The sequence below is a fragment of the Macrobrachium nipponense genome, chromosome 35, assembly GCF_015104395.2.
Source record: "Macrobrachium nipponense isolate FS-2020 chromosome 35, ASM1510439v2, whole genome shotgun sequence".
NCBI classification, from domain to species: Eukaryota; Metazoa; Arthropoda; class Malacostraca; order Decapoda; family Palaemonidae; genus Macrobrachium; species Macrobrachium nipponense.
In genome coordinates, this window is record NC_061096.1 from 11,618,952 (window position 1) to 11,640,277 (window position 21,326).

Below are 21,326 nucleotides of genomic sequence, written 5' to 3' on the forward strand. Positions count from 1 at the left end.
CTCCACTTATCTCCATTCTCCCTTCTCATAGTGCTAACCCAAGGAGGTCTGGGACTTCCAACTATTTCACAGGAGCCCAACCAACACAACCTAATGTGTGGTATTCAGTCAGGGGTTGTATAAAGGATATGCCAAAGGCATCTTTATCTCACTTTTATCTTATATGTATTTTGTATTAGTATAGATTGTTTTAACAATTGGAACTGTAAGCTGTTGCTATGCCAGTGATTTCCCAGAAGAAAAGTTTTTTGTGGACAGAGGTACATAAATGTTTTCTGATATTACGTACTGCCTTTCTGATGTGTGAAACCTATCTTGGTATAAAGTGACTGCATGCCAACTGGTAGCATATCACCATTATTAGGTCTTCAACCCATCTAATTGTGGGGCTGGGAGGTTTTGATTGTATTTTTTCTTTATTGTATATTTATATGTCAAGCTGTGGTTTGTGCCTATGTAGAAACAGAGGTTTTAATACTTATACAGTTTAATGGTGTACTTTATTGGTACAATCTTATACAATGGACCCCCCGTATTCGCGTTCTCCGGATTTGTGGACTCTCAATTCACGGATTTCTCTCTGGAGCGTTTCCCCGCATTAATTGCGGAAAATTCGCCTATTTGCGGTATTTTTCTATGCAAAATATCCACAAATTTTTTTTTTTTTTTTTTTTTTATCAATTTCATCATAAAATGCACTTTTTGTGGTTAAAACTATTAAAAAAACCAGGTATACAAATTTTTAGTGTGTTTTTCTTGAGTTTTAACTACCAAAATAGGATGTTTTAAGCATTTTTATAGGGATTCCAACTATTCGCAGGTTCTAACTATTCATGGGGGGGTCTGGTACGCATCCTCCGCAAATACCAGGGGACCACTGTACTAATGTCCTCACTTTAGAGCTGCTTTGATTGTCACAGCACTGTATAGTAATTGACAATTGTATCTTCATTGAATGCATTCATAGCTTGCTCCTTTACAATTTGCTTTCATAGTCTTATGATAAGCAGCTTAAATTCTTTGCTAAATACCCAGATACCAGTTGCATTTTTAGTGTGTTTTTCTTGAGTTTTAACTACCAAAATAGGATGTTTTAAGCATTTTTATAGGGATTCCAACTATTCGCAGGTTCCAACTATTCATGGGGGGGTCTGGTACGCATCCTCCGCAAATACCAGGGGACCACTGTACTAATGTCCTCACTTTAGAGCTGCTTTGATTGTCACAGCACTGTATAGTAATTGACAATTGTATCTTCATTGAATGCATTCATAGCTTGCTCCTTTACAATTTGCTTTCATAGTCTTATGATAAGCAGCTTAAATTCTTTGCTAAATACCCAGATACCAGTTGCATTATACATAATTCTCTTTTCTCACTTGAATGCCATTACATAAGTGTTTATCTTACAGAAATTTGCAGGTTAATGGTTTGTATCATAACAAAAATTTTTAATAATGCAAGTACATATCTGTACTAATTTCTCCATGCTAAATATTCACATTGTTTTTGGCAACAGGAACATAACTATTATTAATAGAAACTCCTAATTATGATTGTATGTGCAGTGGATTGATGAGAATGATACTTTAACAATTTAATTTTCTTATACATTTTCAGGAGAAATCCACGATTACAAATTCGGTTGTATTCTTGGTACTGTTTTTGATCAAGAAACGAGAGTGTGTGAGAGAGCGGACGAAGTGGATTGCAGCCTCTCCGAATCTTTCTTCCACCTCAATGATGAACTTTATGGACCAGGAATCATTCCTCCCACAGCGTAAGTTACAGCATGATTTGTTTTCAGATGTCTCGTGCGTCTTATTTGGCTTTGTCCAGGGTTTTTAATGACATTAATTGCTGTAGTGTATTTTCAATTAAGTAGTATGGAGCTGAGTTTACATGAGGGCTGATTTGTTTAGATTGATATGGTATAGGAAGAAGTGCCAATAGCTCATTTTATTGAAAGCATATTTCTTGTGTCTTAAGGGTTTTGAGGTACAAAGCAGTACTTTATAGTGCCTTTAGTTTTAGGTATAGTTTTAGATATAGTTTTAGATATGTACTCAAATTAAGTACATGGTTTTGGGTGATAATTGAAGAAAAACTTGGGCATGGAAAAGAAGTAAGTGTTCAGGACAGTTTGCAAAGCTTAGCAATTCATTTTTCACGAAATACTTGTCACAGTATAGCAACTTTACTATATTTCAAACCATCATTGTCATTGAAGGTAATGATGTTCATTGGAGTAGTGAAAATGTTCATTCATTGTATACAAAGGAGAAGCTTTAGCAAAATAAACTTTGTAATTTAATAAATCTAACTCACTGGTCAAGTATTTCATATTCCCTAATACTGTTCATTGTTTTTGACAAGGAGTATACATGCCAGTAGGTAGAGATTAAGTTTTTAAATTTTTTACTAATAACTTTAATGAGTGATGTTTTATTTCTGTAGTGGATTTAATTCTTTTTCACTAAATTTACAATTACATTTTAATTAGTAACATCATTTAGAAGTAAATATGTGCATGCTTTTACATATTGTCAGCTGAAGAAGAAAATTCAAATTGAGAAACACTTTTTAACAATTACTTAAATACATGACTGTATTTCCATTCTCACTCTCAACTTTATTGTAGAGAATGGAAACAATTCTGCAAGGTAGGAACTCTTATGGGGAATGTACAATTCACTATTAAACCATGTATGTGGCTCCATGCTTTTGCAAATTAAATATCATCCTATAGCTGAGAGTCCAAGAGTTACTGACCTCCAGTGACTTTAAGAGTAAATCAAAATAATATGGATCTACCTACTGTAAGCAGGTACATTGCTAGTGTAGACTTGTACAAGTAAGAACACTTTGCAGTTCAGTGAAGTAGTAAAGAACAAAGGTGACTGTTGATAAAGGTTTGATAAGAAAAAGTGAATGCTTCTAAAGGGCATAGTGGGATTCCCGCATTAAATGACAGTGTGTGAAACTTGGAAGACATCAGGGCAGCACTATGCTTTTGCTCAAAAGCTAAGTGTTCATTACATAACTATTTTTAGTTGTGAAGCTGTTTAAAGTGCATTTAATTTGAGAGTGCAGTTTTTCTTTCAGTTCTTACTTTACACAAACCTCTCACCTTAACAAGTATGGTTTTGCCTTTATTGTAAAGCTTATTTAGGTGTCCATTCTTTTATTTCTTAATCAGTTTTCAGTGGCTAATGTAACTAATGAGACCTTTGCTTGCACATTTGGGGAAATGGGAGGTTTATTAGACCAATTGAATGAACGCTGTATCAATATGAGTTTTATATTTCTCTCGGTTTTCCATTTTAGCATCATGGCATTTTTTATTTCAAGGTTTTGTTTGTAATTCATTAGTTCACTATTCACATATGCCATGCTGTATTGTATGTTGTTTTAAATAAAAAAAAATTTCCCATCTTTATTTATGAATAAAGATATTTTCAACTTATTTATTACTTCCCGTAAGCTTTCCAAATGGATTATGATGTCAATCTTCCTTCCATTTGCAATTATTTCATGTGTAAAGTGAACTTCCACCACCAGCTAGTTCCCTTTTTGTGTTCAAAGCCAAAGCCCCAGAGATTTTTTGGCATTCATGTCTTCATTAGAATACTCTTTATCATAGAATAACTAATGGTTAATAGTTTTCTGATAATTGCCTCTCTTTCCTTCCCTCTGAATAATCTTTAACTGTTATGACATCAGATTAGTGCATGTTTCACTGCTGCATAGCATGGTATTATTGTCAGGTATGCTTTACTGTGGATCTTGTTTTGTAATTTAATATATAGCATTTAAATTTTGTGACAACACAGTTTTACATGGTTACATGTAAGTTATGCAAAGATTAACATGAACTGTGTTGTAAGATAGAACAGTTTATCATTTACTTTGAAGTGATAGATATGTTTTATATTAGACTTCAAGAAACAGTCACATTCAGTATAACATTTTAATTTTTCATGCAAATAACAATTGAATTTTTTTGGAACGTTTACCATTTCCTCATAACTCATCCATTGCAAATATTATTTGTGGTGGAATGTGTTGGTAACTTTATCTTGGATATTCCATTACCTCGAAGCTTCACAAAGGTTTTGTAGCTCGTTCATGTTAAAAGTGAATTATGTATATGCAATCATTCCCCCAGAGGAAGGTTAGAGAAGGAAGATAATCATTAAAAGGTTATTAACCATGAAGTCATTGTAGTTGGTAGAATATGGTGTATTTTATGGTAAACATGAAAGCATGAAAAATCTTGTATATGTATGTGGGAATTGTTTTGGCTCGTTGAAAAACATTTTTATTAAGAACTAACTAACTTCTGAATAAGGGCCTGGATGATGGACATTTTTGTTTGTTTTTAGTAGTACAGTACACCTGAGTGGAGAAGCTCCTTACTTTCAGCTCAAAACCTTGTTTATCTTTGGCTTCTAAGGAATATTATGAAATATATTCATACCTTGATACTTATCCATTTATTGTTCATAAACCAGTCCCATTGCTTGCTTCTATGTGAAACCTAATAGATCTTTGCTTTTCCACATTGAGGTAATGTCTTACTGTGTTTAGGCATACATAAGCATTGTCTAGCTGTTAACTACCCTACTGTTCACTTTCATTGACTGTTATCCCCTTCTTCAGAGATACAGCGGCTACCTCCAGCGCTGCAACAGTTCAGGTTCTGGACCCATCTGTTGCCCTCCTTGCAGCTACAATCTCACCTCCTGCTTCTACTGACACTTCGAATGGCCCTTCTTCTGCACCGGCTAATCCTTCTTCCACTTCCTCCGTTGCTGCCCCTCCACCTTCTCTTCCATCTCAGTCGATCCCCACCAGTTCTCCCCCACCCCCAATTATTCCACCAGGAGTCACTGCCTCCTCTGCCTCTACCACTTCTCGGATGTCAACCTCCACCTCTTCCTCCGTCACTGCAGCTTATTCTATCCCACCCCTGCCTTTCACAGTCAGCAGGACTTCCACATCAGTGTCTGCCTCCTCCCGTGTGCGCATTGAAACACCCCTCGTTCAGATCTCCCTTAACCAGGGAGGAATAGACCTGCCTGCACCCCATCTCCGTCCATCCTTGCTACGGCTTGCAGCTCAGGCTCAGAATTCTGGGCAGCATTTTGATGCTCTAAATCCCACATCCCCATCTCCTGTTACATCCAGGACACCTGCTGACTTTGAAGATATTCCCAGGCTTTCCTTCTCTCAAAGTTCCTCTGGTACTAACTTTAATGACCACTCTATAATTAGCTCGCGACGAAAACGACAAACGACGTCGACAGGCAGCGGCCGAACTTTTCTAACTAATCGAGTATTTTCTGTCACTGAAATGTCCGACACAGTCACACAACCTTTAGATGAGCTACAGAATACACCAGTTCAGAGAAATAATAACCAGCCTGTTGCTTTCACAGAACAGTCTTCCAGGAGAACCTCCAGAGGACGCAAGAGGTTTGAATCCCAGACCACCACTGAAGCATCTAGTTCTCTCAGAGATAATCCATTAAGAACTGTAACAGTCACACGCAATAGTAGTATAGGGAACACAGTAGGCGGGCAAAGAGCTACACCTATAAGGAGTAGGCAGAATAATAGGGTTAGACAACAGAGTAGGATACCAGAACAAAATGTAGCAACACAACAGAGTCATAGACCAATTCTTTCAAGATTTAGGCAACAGGTAGATACATCAGTAACTGACCAGTCAAGTCTTCTAGTACAATCTCAGCAAGACAGTCCAATTGTAAAAAGTACTCCATTACATTCTAGTCATGTCTCTTTTGTTGAGCCAAAAGGCCCACCTCAGCCATTAAGAAATAGACCCAATCTCAGCATTCCTCGTACAAGAATCAAAGATTCTCATCAACAAGAAGCACGTGACACATTCGATGAGACTTTGTTTATTAATAATGAGCCTTTTGATTTAAAGGACCCTATATCCTTTAGTGACCCAACTCCACTACCTCCTGTAATTCTGACCGCTGAACTACCACCTGACAGTGTTCACAGGGTTTCTGAGGGAGCGACCAGTGCTACGGACTTCCCAACGACAACGCAAACTTCATTTGTATTCCCCGAGACCAGCTTCCAATGCCACGACAAAGTACCTGGTGGACTGTATGCAGACATTGAGACTGGATGTGTCGTGTTTCACATTTGCTCTGTTGGACCTGATTCCAGGTTAGTCCTTTATTGTTATTTCTTATGTGAATGTGTTAATTTGAATATCATGATACTGTATGATATGTAGTGTATTTTTTTTACAATTATAAAATTGAAATTATGCATCACTTGGAAGAGTTATTAGATTGTGGTTTTCAAGTGCTCATAGAATTTTAGTTCTGAAGTATGCAATGTAAGGAAATTTAGAGGAGTAATAACTATAAGAATAATTTTTTGGGTGATTAAGGGCTGTCAGAGTTGGTTTATTTAATATTGTTATTACTGTAAGTATATGCACAAATACGTAAAAATGTTTTCCTTAAAATTTACATAATAGAATCTCACAGTACAAGAATTCATAGAGGGGTTCCTGGCAGTCATAAATGAAAATATAATTGCTAACTGGAGAGCTTTCAGACAGTCCCAGTCTTTGGAACAGACTCCAGAGGTACACTCTTAAAGTATTGAAAAAGTTTAGATAATGGAAACTAAAATGAGCAGGGTTATCAAGTTTACAGAGTAATCACAATGGATGCTTAGGGCAAATTTTTTCTTGACTCTACTGAGATGCACAGTCTGTCAATGTACATAGTCAATCTGTTTAGTGTCTGTGAGTCCATCTATTCAGTTTTTGAGCCTTTACCTTATTCACATTGCAGCCTAAAATGTCTGGGTTGGATTGCTCTACCATTACTATCACTGTGAAGACCCTTTAAAAGAAGATAATCATTTGTTGTGCAAAGAATACTCTTTTATTTGGCAACTGCAACTTTCCACCAATCTTAATTATGACATTTTCAAGTGGAGAGATTCATTGTCAGAACGTAGTACTTCATCAGTTACTTGAAATTGTAGATTGTGCTCCTTGTCTATCAAAATAGACACTCCTGTTGATCTGCAGGTTGGAACTTCTCTCACTTCTCTTCTTGCTGCTGTAATCAACACATTATATTATAAGGGATGTACTCAGCAGTTATCTTGACAGTTTTAAGATTACAGATGTTCATATTCCAACATTCACCTTACCCCATGTTCTACAGTTCATTTCCCAGTTCACCCAGGAAGATGCAAGTCATAAGATTAGTGTTAGGTACTACATCTCTAGTCTTATATATTCAAATTTTTGTGTTCAGGAAGGCTTCAGGTGGATGAAGGCCATTTGTTGATATTGTATTCTGTTAACCCTTAATAGACAGATACCATCATATGAGTAACAATAACAGATTTTAAGTGGTGGGCTGATTAACTTAAGGCGAGTATCAATATTTCACACTACACTACCAGTTTGTGGGAATTGGGTGGGAAAGAGGTTTCATTACTTCAGTGGCTTATAAGTTTACTAATGGCAACTTTTAGACTGGCTCAGCTCAGTTGTTGACTTGGAGGCATGTTGTGCTTCTCTATCTCACATGATGTCTTTGTATATACTATTTGCTTTTAGATATCCCCAGGGGTTGCTGTTGGTTTTAGTTGTCTTTTATGATAGTATGTCAGTTATAATTGTAATTTTGTAAAGAAAAGTCCAGAGAAATATTAGAAAAAACATGTATAATGTAAAAAAGGTGCTGCATTTTTTATCCCTGAAAATTTGCATAAATAATTTACAAATAATATAATCAGAATTTGTTATACGTATTAGTTCTTATTGGTTATGATGTTACGTAGCTGTAAGTATAATTTTACAAAATGAAATAAAATAAATTATTAGAAAAAACATGTATAACTTGGTAAAACTTACAATTGTCTTTTAAAAAGAGGCCCAAAAAGGGGTTGTTGATACATAATCACTTTCAACTTCTGTGGAAGGTAGGGAAAACATTTTAGATTTTTTTTTCTTACACCATGTGCATTTGCATGTCTTACACTTTCCATTGATGTGTTTTTTCTTAAATTGGCATTATCAAAGTTGCCTGGTCTGGGGTGCTGCATATTGTTTTTTTAGCCTGGCACATAAGGGTTAACCCTATTTTGAATGGAGGTGGCCTTCTGTTGATAGAGTTTTTGGGCTTCAATCATTCTACAGGATGGCCTTTTCAGGTCGATGCATAGACTTTTGTTGTCATTTACTCATCATCCAAGGACAGAAAAGTGTACCTTTCCTGAATTTTTTCTGCTTCCCAGCTTCTGTGAGAGGCCACACCAAAGTTAGCAGTAATTTACTTACTGCTATCACTTACCATTGTTACATCCTAAGCTGAGCTTGAAAAACTGACGAGCCTGGGTACATTAATGTTCTCACCTGGCGCCAATGTCAGTAGACCTACAGTAGTTGCTTTCATAAGTAAAAGATGACTGTGATTAGGCAATACTAAGTCCACATGAATTAATATTTATGTAGAATGTGTAGTTAAAAAACTATTGTCAGAAATCAGACTATCTACTTCCTCCCCTCTGAGTATATTTAAAATGTGTTGACGTGAGAATGTTGCTTTAAGTGAGCAAGGGAACAGAAGACTGGTGGTCTTTCTCTCACGTAAAGGTATATGGTTTTTACTCTTAATTCTGTTTTGGGTAGGCATATTACATATCAAAGTAATAGCCTCTTCTAAGAAATGGCCTGGATACATGATCTTTAGGAATAGGTTTTAACACATTTCTGTTGGATCATATGAATAAATATGTAGTGAAATACACCAAATTGTGATAGAGATGGGTCATTAGTGTTTTGGTGAAAATATTAAATCACAGCACAATATGATAGTCTAGGTTTTTGTAATTTTCACACTTGGCATTGTAGAATGATCAAAATTTACATGGATAATTAAAAACAGGTTATTATTCTTTAAATTAAGAGAGGTACATTTGTCATGATTGTCTTACTATAAAAGTTATTAATGTAATGTATGGAAATTCTTCATTTGTTGTTTTTCTTTTTATTGATGACAAAGTAGATGATATTGATATGCTTATTTTTTGTTTTAGAGACCAGCTTTGGATATTTATTATTAATATAAAAATTTTCTTCTTCTCAGCATCAATGATAACAAATTTGTGTGTGGTGAAGGGACGTTGTTTGACCAAAAAAGTAGGACATGCCAGGCTGCAGCAGCTGTTGATTGCAGTATTTCAAAATCATTATACTACTTGAATGACCGACTAAAAGGACCAGGTATGTGTACAAGTTACTTAAGTTTTTTTTAGAATAACATTTGTTTTGGAAACACAGTACTCTTTCTTCATACTACATCATCTTGTATAAATGCTCACATTTGTGGTTTTGAATGTCCCAAAATACAACAGTGGTTTGTCTGACTGGCAGTAGAAGAATTGCAGTCACTTGATGCATGTACCACATATACTCTTAGATAAAGATCAATCACCTACATGTTTTGCACTATGAAAGTGGTGATGCCCATATACCCTCCCCAAAGAGAGAAAGTTGGCCTGTCTTGATTACTGGTCTGAAAATTTTGCAAGCAAGACTTAGTAAAAGTCGATTGGAACTGCTAAGCACAGTACCTGCATTTACGATCCTTCCTTATTGGTGAAGTCAGGTGAATGCACCTGACCAGGACAGCTGCTGCATAAAAGCTGAGGGTTCATATCAAGAGGCAGCATAAAGGTAACTTCACTTGTTTGCTGAGACATAGCAAAATTGAACACTTAATTAACAAAATACTGCACACACAGGTTCAGAACTAGGAAAGGTCATAAAAAATGGAAAGTGTATTCTGAAGTACAGTGTAACAAAAAATCATCATAAAGAGTTACGGCAAAGGGTTATTACCGTACCAGTAAAACAACTGAAAAAAAAGTGAAATGTATTTTGTAGCAGTTACAAAGAGATCTATTTGATGCATACTCAAAATTAATAAAATCAGAATTTAAAAACCTACCTAGTGGTGATAAGGGTTGTTACCAATAGGATGGAAATCCCCCAAAATATGAAATACCAAATATTACTATATATATATACTAGAAATTACTGAAAATACTGTAAAAAAAATAAATGTACAAAGTAGTAATGGCTGTCAGTGTAAGCCCTGTGTTCACAGTCTGTACAGCAAAAGACTAATGGAGCTAACTTGCAAAATGAAAGTCTGTCTGGTCAATAAATTAACCAACAGTTGGCAGTAATCACTTAATACCAAAATATTTCTATCAAAGCTTGAAAAATGTTATTTAGTAAAGTACAAAAAACTTTGCAAGATAACAAGATTAATATTAACTGTTAATGAGAAATATAATGTTCAGGACAAACTTTTAACCACATAGCCATCACCTGAAGCAACTATTGCGGATGAGCATAATATTCAGGAAAAATAAATTTTTAGCTAGTATGCCATCATCTGAAGCTGTCTAACCAGGTGAAAAAACCAGCAACTGAAAGTATTTGCCAAGTAAGGGAATTATGCTTTCATGATGTATCAATGGAAAAAAAGTGAAAATTTTGGAAAAGAGTATGAGTTAGCTAATGAAAAGTTAACTTTTGTTAAAAAATGCCTGTCCTGCAAAAAGGAAGTGAGATGGGTCATTCTTGAGAGGTCTTTACATTGCTGCATACTCATGAAAAGTGAAAATGATGATTGATGGATACTCAAGGGTCCTTGAGGCACAAATGCATCATGAGACTACCTTCCTTCTTCTGTCTGTTTGGCAAAGATTGTTTAGTCTGGGAAAACTCCTCAAAAGGGGCACATCTATGATTGATGGGGTTGTCGTGAAAAAATCTCATATTAGCTCATTTTAGATGTTCAGTAGTTTTCTTTTTGTTTACCTTTATACTATTTCATAAGCTCACGTTTGACATTCCATTGTCAGATTTATTTTGATCCTGCCAGGTAGTCTTGCTTTTCTAATTTAGCTTCTATATAAGAGGGCATAACTAACCCCTAAATGCTAGTGGACAAAAATATTTTGTCACTTTGCCTTCTAACCTAAGGGTCTAGGTGACAAGATTTGCCTGTTAGAAGGTATGTTCCCCTTATGGCTGGTATGGATTTGTAGGGTTTTTGTTTTTTTGATGTACTTAGAGGAAATGTACAGTGGATGTATGGAAAGCTGAAATGTTTTTCAGAACTGAAGTGTCCAAAAATTTTGTTTTAGGTTACTGATTTGAATGTAATTGTAGTATTTCTATTCAAATAATTTTATTTGTGTGACTAGTTATAGCTACAGTTAACCTGTTTTAACTATGGTTAGCAAAAATGGTAGAAATACTTCATTGAAAATATTGAAAGTTGGTGAAGACTCAAGTCATAAATCTTAAAAGCCCTTAAAAATGGAAACATGACCTGAAATGCTGCTCAAATGTTACTCACTGTATGCTTAATAATTGATGTCTTAATCAAGTTGTCCCTGTGTTTTATTATATTTCACTATTATTTAAGGATCAGATTCCTTCCCCAATGAAAAATTATAAATTGTAATTAATGGGTATGAATTAAAGTCTGATTGGAAAAGTTTCCCGTTGTCAAAAAATCTTCAGGTTTCAATTCATGTAAAGTGCAGTACCTTATTTGGAATGCAACTCTGACAAGTCATCAGTTACACTTACTTTCAGAGAGGTGTATTAGGATTGAGTATTGCAAATTTTTAATACTATCAAGTTTAATGCTAACCTACATTTAGTATATACAGATACTTTATTGAAGTTTTGAAAGGAAGATTAGTTTTCAATTGAAAAGAGGAAGGTGCTTGCTAGTTGGCAGTTGGTAATTCTAAACTGATAACTGTTGACTAAACATGCACTTTGGAGTAATCTTTTCTTAGAAATATATCAAAAGATCATGACTTTATTTAGACGAAAAATAGACACGTGGAACCTATTGTATCATGTTTTCTGGAAAATTAGGTTGAATGTAGCTTCATCTTATAGTTGTTTTAGGTTTAGTATTTACCTTAGATCAGGAGAAGAATTATAATCCAAGTTTGAATTATTTGTCATAGGATCATTAAACGATTTCTGTATTCATGAGTGTGAACTCTTGAGGTGACATTTTTCTTATTGTCCAACTGGCATTTGTTTGTGAAGCTATTTCTTTCTTATCCTTCCCCCACTGAATTTTTCTTTTCACAGTCTTTTTAGAGTTGGAACCCCAGTTACCTGAACAGCAGTTTGATTTTCCTCGTATCCAATCATCTCCCTCTTCCTCCTCTTCCTCTCTCCTTGATTTATCTTCCCGATTTCGTCGTAGTACAGGTAAAGATGTCTAAAAAAAATGTTAAACCAGATATTACTTGTTAAATTGGTGAAAGTACTTGATATAACCTGGTAGGCAGTTTAAAGTTGTTTTACCTTTGAGTCCGTACTCAACCCCATTATGTATGAGAGCAGTGCAAGCCCACCTAATTTACTGGTACATTAATCTATTCCCAGCCATCTCTGATTTGTTTTATCCCAATTTGATCCACCTTGCTAAGGCTGCAAATATTTTACTCAGTAAGTCACAATGAAAATTTCTTTTAATATAATGAATGATTACTTTTGAGGCAGCTATAATTGCATATATTAAACAAGAGATCCTAAATAAGGGAAATGAAATTTTAAGGTATTTTATAATTTGTATTAAAATAAAAGAATTTAGTATAATTTGTAATTAAAGAAATTAATTTTATGCATATAGGATTCACTACCAGTTGAAAGGCTTAAATGTTCTCAACAAATCCAAAGCTTCTGGTATATATGTACCAGTAACTTGATAACTACATCTCTTAAAGACTTTTTGCAGATCACTTTATTTGTTGGTGTATGAGATAGTCTGAAACACTTGATTTTAGTTATAGAATTGAATAAAAGGTGTTTAAGCATTAAACCTTATGTAATAGTATAAAATGCAAGCATTAAGTTGTATGTAATATTTTAAAAGTCTAGCATTAAGCCATATGTAATATGGCTAATGTATGAATTTAATTTGATAACATGTTAAGCATATTACATGAAGTATCCTTTTGCATTGTAGGCTATCCCAAATTCTCCTTTCAGGAGTATGTTTGGGTACCACTTGAAGTATGCCTTGCTTAAGCGACTGTAGATGAATTTTTCTTTTAAACGTCATGCAGAAATTTCTATCGCTCATTTACAAACTGAGTTCTGATCAGCCCTTTAGAGCTGGGGAGTGTGACTTCATGATTTAATTTTATTGATAATTTTATGTCAGTAGCTCAATCTTATTATTTACAAACCTGTTCGCTATGGGACTGTCATACAGTAATCGGGAATAACTGTCTTTGAAATAACTTTTTTAAAATTATATTTGTTCATACACGAAACAAACCTTCGGTCTTAACATTAGGATTTACTAGGATTTACTAGCGCCAAGCTGGAAACCGGTAGAATTAAAATTACACTTGTGAGATCCAGGGACTAATGGCATCTATACCAGGTCACGGGGCATGTATACCCAGAATGCCCACGGCTACCTGTGACCCATCAGTTATTTTCCTACCGCCTTTAAGATAAGACGTGTTACTGTCTATCTCATTTAAAGCCGGTTTTTCAGTTTGCCCGTTCTTTATCCATTTCATTTTTTATTTTTCATTCCTTTTCTTTCTCCAAGTGTGATCAGTGTGTGGTAAGAGTGTATACGTGGTATGATGGAGAATTTTGCCTCAACATCGGGATCGTCTACCGCTTCGAAGAGGAGACAAAGGAAATGCCCAGGAGTCAGTGGCTTCCCTTGTTCTAGGTTCCTAACCTCGGTGTCGACGGATCCTCATCCAACGTGTAGTAGGTGCAGGGAAAACGTATGTACGGTTACTAATCCGTGTTCTGTTTGTCGCGGTTGGTCGGTGGAACAGTGAAGAAGTTCTATGGGAAAAAGCCAATACAAAAGAAAGGGGGTGACGCATCTTTGGATGACCAAACCTTACCGGCTTCTTTTGTATCGGTAATAAACCAGGCTGCTCCATATGTTTCTCCACCTGCTTTTGAATTGTCTCATACCCCTTCGGTTTCTCCTAGCGGTTCTGTATCGGAAACGTCAGGAGGGGCCTTGGGTAATTTTATGGCAAATCACTGGAAGGTGTGGCAGGAACTAGGGGCAGAGCAGTGGGTGGTGGATGTTCTCAGGATCGGGTATTTGATTCCGTTCGAGGTAACCCCGCCCCTGACAGATCAACCATTACCCCACGTCACTTATGCCCACAGATCTCAGAAGGCCACTATTCTGCAGGACGAAGTGAAGAAGATGATGGAAAAAAGGAGCTGTGCAACAAGTATGCAGTCCGACAAAAGGCTTCTACAGCAGGATTTTCCTGTACCCAAATCCAACGGGGAGTGGAGGACAGTCTTATAATCAACTTACAAAAAATCAACTTACAAAAGTTTCCTTTGAATCAGTATCGGCAAAATAACAAAAAGATGTAGGAAGTCTATCGCTGCTAGTATGTATTGACAGTGACTCTACAGTACTGTATTTTGTTGGGTTTTTATTTTCCTTGTCATTGAGGACAAAATTTAGTGCTTTATCCATAATGTTACTGAACGGGTAATCTTCTCAAAGGGAATGTTAGCAAACTGCAATGTTTCAGAAATATTTCATATTGTCTGTTTGCTTGATGTGAAGAATTAAATTTACTTGAAAATCATTATACATATTCATATGTGTACAACAGGAATCTTACAGTTCAGGCAGTTTTAAACAAATGTATACACTGTTGGTAAAAGCAAAGTTTCTAATTGTAGAGATACGTATGATTAATTGAAAGTTAAATATTAGTAGCAATCAAAAATGCAAAACTAAATGGCAACATGGTTTTCTCCCATATAGTATTGTGCAATGGTATATCTGTGACGAGTACATTTCATTTTGTGATGTAACCTATATATTTTTGTGAAATAATAATTAAGGATAATTAGTAATAATAATTAATAAAATTAATAATTAATAATAATGGTATAGTTCAAGTCTTGATGTATGCTCATCACATTAGCTCCAGTCACCAGAGTGGATAAGAAAGAAAGAGAAAACATTGATAAGAATCAAGACCTGAAAATAGAAATAAGAAAGATATGGGATATGCCAGTAGAAGTTGTACCCATAATCATAGGGACACTAGGCACAATCCCAAGAGCCCTGAAAAAGGACCTGGAAAAATTATATACCTATGTAGCTCCAAGACTCATGCAGAATAATGTGCTCCTGGAAACAGCACACATATGAGGAAGAGTGATAGACCAAAAAAAAATTAAAAATAATAATAATAATTTGTCATAAAAATCCACAATAATATAGTAGAGTATATTACTATGTAAAACAAACATAGACTTTCGAACACCCTCAGCAGTGTTAATGTTAAAATGTTAAGTGAGAGGGTAGTTTCCTTGTGAAGAGCATCTGAAAGGGTAGGCGGGGCAAGAGGGCAACAGCCCATAATCAAAGTGCAAAGTGCTGGTTCGGGTGTAGTTATTTTATTCCAAATTCAACAGGCAATTATGCCAACCTCTTTGATCTTTGAACTTGCGATGTTGCTCCTGCTTGTATTGCATGGGTGCCATAGTTAGAAACATCGACAGGGATTTAGGTTATCTGGAGAGAGAGAGAGGGGAACAGGAGGCAGAGCATCAGGGTTCACACAGTCAACTAACATTGACCGTATGAACCCTGATGCTCTGCTTCCTGTTCCCCTCTCTCTCCAGATGGCCTACGTCCCTGTGGATGTTCCCGACTATGGCACCCATGCAGTGCAAGCAGGAGCAACATTACAAGTTCGAAGATCAAGGAGGTTGGCATAACTGCCTGTTGAATTTGGAATAAAATAACTACACCTGAACCAGCACTTTGATGATGGGCTGTTGTCTTCCCGCTGTTCCTACCTTTTCAGATGCTCTTCGTAAGGAAACTACCCCCTCACTTAACAATTCAATGTCAAAACTGCTCGAAAGTCAATGTTTGTTTTACATAGTAATATACTCTACTATATTCATAATTGTGAATTTTCATGACAGATTGTTCTTCATAGGATTTGAGATTGTGAATTTCTTAACAATAATAATTGTGAATTTCTTAATAATGATAATCATAATAATAATAATAATAGGTAGTCCCCACTTAATGGGGGGGGTTCCTTCCCCAGTCAAGTGCCGTTAACTGAAAATTGTCGATAACTATGGTAATAAGTTATGGTAATAAATGGCTTTTATACAATGCTCTAAGTGCTGATACACAGCTTACTGACACCAGTTAACCACTTACTGTTGCTGAAAATCACTTACCAACACTGATAAACCATTTACCGGCACTGATGAACCATTTACTGTCACCGATAAACCACTTTCCTGCATTGAAAATTGCTTACCGGCACTGAAAATCTGGTTAATGACGTATTTAGACAAATGTCGTACAGCCAAAACCTGGTTAACTAATGCTGGCGATATTCGGGGACTGCCTATAATGTAATAATAATAAAAATTATAAGTAATGATCATTAATTGCTTTTTGGCAATTAGTGTAATGAGATTGCCTTAACAGACTTTCATGTAGCTGAAGAATGTCGAGAAGCTGTCTCTTACTCCTCCATTGAAGGTTATTGCTCTACTTTAAGTTCAATTTTCCTTCACTATGGCTTAGGGTGAGGAAGTATTAGAAACATTTGTGGTCCCTTTCTTTAACCATTCTATTCTTTTGCCTAATATGACAGTTATTACAAAAAACTTGGAATGCAACCCTAGTTTATGATGAAATATAGATTCGATCTTTTTTTGCTATTTCCACCTGGAGTGATGAGTTTCTCTTCATCATTCGTATGTTTGGCAGTGTCATGGGTAGCCTCTTCTCGCCTAGACAGGCAGTGCTTGATAAGCAGTCAGAGGGAGTGGATATCAGTGTATTTGCTCTTGGACTTTCTTGTAATGTTCATATGCTGTTTTTTTTTTACTCTCCTGTCATGAAGAAGACTGAGATTGTCACTTTATGGAGAAGTGGGAAGTGTATGACAACCACAGCAAAACCACAGTGTTAGTGTGGTGCCAGCATGCTATGAGAACCAACTTAGAAAGTGCATTGCAACGTAAAAAAGGGCTCTTGACCGAAAAGAGACTAATGAAAATACAGACAACCTTATGAAAAGGATTATGAAACATCAATTAATGCCAGAGATTTTGAAGGCAGAAAATCCCATATTGCTTGGAAATGTCTTGGAAAGAACTGGATAAAATAGTTTATAGAAAGACCTTGGTCTCCCCTCACATGTTGCTGCAAAGAAGTCTCTTTCAGACACCAGGAAAAATAATGAAAGAAATTTTGTAAAGATCCAGTTTCAGTATATGACATGTCTGTTCTTCAACCTTCCCATAGGAAGAAGAAAGGGAAAATAAGAGAAGGAGACCAGCCAACTCACTCATTCTCTCTTCCGCACAATCATTGTAGGGTAAGATGCAAACTGTCCCACCAGGGGTACAAGATGAGTTACTTAAATTGTTGGACAGCCACCAAGGTCCTGTGAGCAACATCCTTCAGGTAAAAGGAAGTGAAATTGGTCTGCCAAAGCTATGAACCAGCATTCAAAATCCTATGAACAGACAAGTTTTTAAAGTCGAACTCATTCCTCAGATGTCGTGCTTGTGCATGCACAGTATCTGTGATGGAATTTGAAGGGGAGGAGCATGCATGTTTAATCATCTCATAAAGTCTGAATGATATGGTATTCTTGGACACTTCTTTCTTGGCTTGACAAGTGCTAACAAAAAGCCTACGACACCTAAGTCTTAGGTGATGAGTCCTTTTTAGATAGTAACGCAGAGCTCTGATGGGACAGCAATAACTTCTGCAGATTGCTTTCCATGAACTTATTCAGGAGGGAATAAAAAAGTAGGCAAATCTGTCATCATGCACCGAGGGATTTTGAGTCTTGGCCACAAATTCCAGGACAAATTCAAAGGCCTGAGGCCATGAAGCTCTCCAACTCTCTTCAAAGAAACTAAGGCCGACAGGAAAACTGTCTTTAAGAGTCAGATTCCCGTCTGACGATTGATGTAGTGGCTCAAATGGGGCTCAAGTGAGACTACTCAGGACCAGAGTAAGATCCCACATCGGAGACTTTAGTTCTCTTGGTGAACAGGATTGCTTGAAACTCCTGAACAACATCAAGATTTCCCAGGATGAAGAGATATCCACGCCTTTCAGGTGTAGGACCAACTCCAAGTTAGCCCTGTAGCCTTTGACAGCAGAGATGGAAAGACCTTTCTCGCTTCTGAGAAAGATTAGAAAATCTTCTATCTGTTTAACAGAAATTCCGAGTAGAGAGTAACCCTGTTAAGGACACCAATTACAGTAGACGGCCCACTTGCCCTGGTAAACTGCTGATGGAGATCTCCTGAGGTAGCCGGACATCTGACCTACTGCCTTATGAGAAAAGTCTCTCATTTGGAGGAGATACTTAAGTCTCCAGCTGTGAAGAGATAGGGATCCTACTGGCTGGTGGAACTTCTCCACATGAGGTCAGCAAAGAAGGTTGTGCCAAGGGGGGAATTTGTCTTGGAACTGCTGACAGAAGAGACAGAAGGTCAGGGAACCACTCTGTCTAGGGCCACAGAGGTGCCACCAAGTCATCCTGAGATTTTTGGAACTCATTACAGGCAGTTCCTGGTTATCGGTGATCCGGTTTTATGGGGCTTGTCTAGTGCCAAAAAATCTGCGATTTATGGTGCCATAATGGGCCTAGTTCAGGTTATCGGCCCCATAAGGGTGCTTATGGCACCGATAACCTGTTATTGGCACCATTATGGCACCATAAATCACCGAGTTTCGGTTAATGGCAGTTTTCACTGAATGGTACACCCCCGGGAACGCAAAAACCGCCAATAACTGGTGACTGCCTGTACTCTGTTGAGGACCTGGCGGATCAGGCAGAATGGAGGGAAGGTGTACACTTTGAGATTGTCCCAAGGGTACTGCGGTGTGTCCTCTGCCAATGCACAAAGATCCGGGACCACCGAGAAGTAGACCCCCAGCTTCCTGTTGGAGTGGGTGGCGTAGAAGTCTAATATGGATCTTCTCCAAAGGTGAAACAGTCTGTCCGCTATGTCCTGATACAGGGACCACTCCGTACCTAGGACTTGACTCCAACAACTTAGTTTGTCGACCACCACATTCCTTTTGCTTGGAATGTATCTGGCCATGAGCTCCATCGAGTTATTGATCGCCCACTGTTAACAAGTGGAGCTGGCAAGACATCAGCCCCCCCTCCCCGTTTGTTCACATAGGCCACCACAGTGGTGTTGCCTGACATCAGAATGACTTAGTAACCGTCCACCCTTTCTTGAAACTCCTGCAGACCCTTCCTGCTTTCAACTCCAACAGATTGATGTGAAGCAGCCTCTTCTCTACATTCCATACACCCGAGAATAAGATTAGATCCGTAGGGGGTGGATGTGGAGGGACTCCTAATGTAAGGTTGTTCATAAGCGAACAAATCTTCAGTCTTAACAATAGCATCATTTCTAGCGCCTAGCTGGATCCGGTTAAAAAGCAGAGGAAAGCAAGGAATCTTGTGATATCTGGCAACGCATGCTTATCTTGGGTGAGGAGAGGTCAAGCACCACACCGCTACGCCAGTCTTTCTTTGACCCCCTGGGCGAGAGTCGTGTTAACCTCTCTTGGCCTTTTCCTGGTTCATTGCCCGTTTTGCTTGTGTTTAGTGTGTGTGTGTGTGTTTGGCTGATATTATGGCTGCTTCTGCTCCTCCTCGGCCTCATCAGCGAATGTGCCCCGGATTTCAAGGTTTTCTGTGTTCTCGTTTTTTGGCTTTGGCAGCGACTGACCCTCACATCACGTGCAGTAGGTGTCGTTCTAATTTTTGTACTATAACGAATCCTGGCACGGAGTGCTGGGCATGGCCTAAAGAGCAGTGGAAGTCGTTTTATGGCAAGAGAGAACATTGGAAGGTTTCGACTCTTCCTACTTGGGAGGGTTTTTCGCCTCTTCCCGATGTTTTGTCTCCTGCAGTAGTCAACCCCCATAGTAGCGTTGTTCCTGTGTCTCCTTCCTTTTCTTCCATTGATTCGTCGTAGGAAGTATCGGGAGGCCACCAGGCTGATGTTTGTAATGTAGCCCCTTCTTCCTCAGGAGTTAATTTGATTCCCGAGAAGGGGGAGGCTTTTTCATCAATCTCTTTTATTCCAGAGTCAGAGGCATCCAAAATGGTCCCCTGTCCTTGGAGGGGTTGCTAGCGCATTTTGTGGAAGCTTGCACCCCCCTCCCCAGTCTGGCCAGGTCATCCCCCCTCCTTCTGGCCTCATCTTCGTGGGTAGCCGAGGTCGACCATCTTGTATTGCTCCGCCAGTGACTGCTGCCGCTTTCTTCAAGTTGGAGAGATGCCATGGCGTCAGCCCCGTTGATGACGTCACGGGATCTGTCTTTGTGTATTCCTCCGCCAGTGGCGTCTGATTCCCCCTCGCACCGAGGGAAGCCGTGACGTCACCACCACTTGTGACGTCACTCCCATCGATGACATCTCTCCCAGTTGTCTCCTCTGATCTGCCTCGCTCGGCCGTGGCATCATCCCTGCCGTCCAGTTTGCTACTTCTCCCTTCCTTGTCTTCAGAGCCTTCTCTGAGGTTATATGCCAGGCAGTGCTTCAGAGGTTGGACTCGTAAGGTTCTGGTCGTCCAGCCACCACTGAAGGTCTCTTCTTACCTCTTCTGACAGGTATCTGCTGCTAGGGGGAATCTCCCGCTGGGGACCAGAACTTCAGTCAAAACTGCAGAGAGCAAAAGTGGAGACTCTCCATGAGGAATTTGCCACTTGAGAGCTGGTTGCTTGTTCTGTGCAAGGAAGGAGTGTGCCACTTCCTAAACTAATGCAATCTCTGGTCCGACAGAAAAACCCTCAATGCTCCCATATCTGTAACCATACCCAGGTGAAGAATCCTCTGTCTGGGAAGCAGATTGGACTTCTCCAGGTTTACCTCTATGCCTAGACTCTTGACAAAACTGGAAAAGACTGTCCCTGTCCCAAACCAGCTTCTCCCTTGAACTATCCTATTGTTAAGACCAAAGGTTTGTTAGCTGTGTAAAATAAAAATTGATTAAAAACTTGTCATTTAGCACTGGACTGAGAATGATTGGGAACCAGTCATATTTAGTGATAGACCATGCTTTCAAGTCATTCATAGTGCAGGCAAGAAGGTATGAAGACCCTGAGGATCAAACAAATTTGCATCATATTATTATACTACAGTCAAAACTAAAGCATCTA

The 21,326-nt window shown here is 38.0% G+C and overlaps 1 protein-coding gene across 1 annotated transcript in view; it reads left to right on the forward strand.

Moving 5' to 3' along the window:
• The window catches only part of LOC135208420 (mucin-5AC-like), a 673,035-nt gene that overhangs the window by 645,098 nt on the left and 6,611 nt on the right, over positions 1–21,326 (forward strand). Inside the window, exons 6-9 of the mRNA XM_064240572.1 lie at positions 1,621–1,780; positions 4,663–6,207; positions 9,162–9,298; positions 12,209–12,331. Of these exons, the coding sequence (XP_064096642.1) occupies positions 1,621–1,780; positions 4,663–6,207; positions 9,162–9,298; positions 12,209–12,331 (1,965 nt within the window). The remainder of the gene's footprint in view (positions 1–1,620; positions 1,781–4,662; positions 6,208–9,161; positions 9,299–12,208; positions 12,332–21,326) is intronic.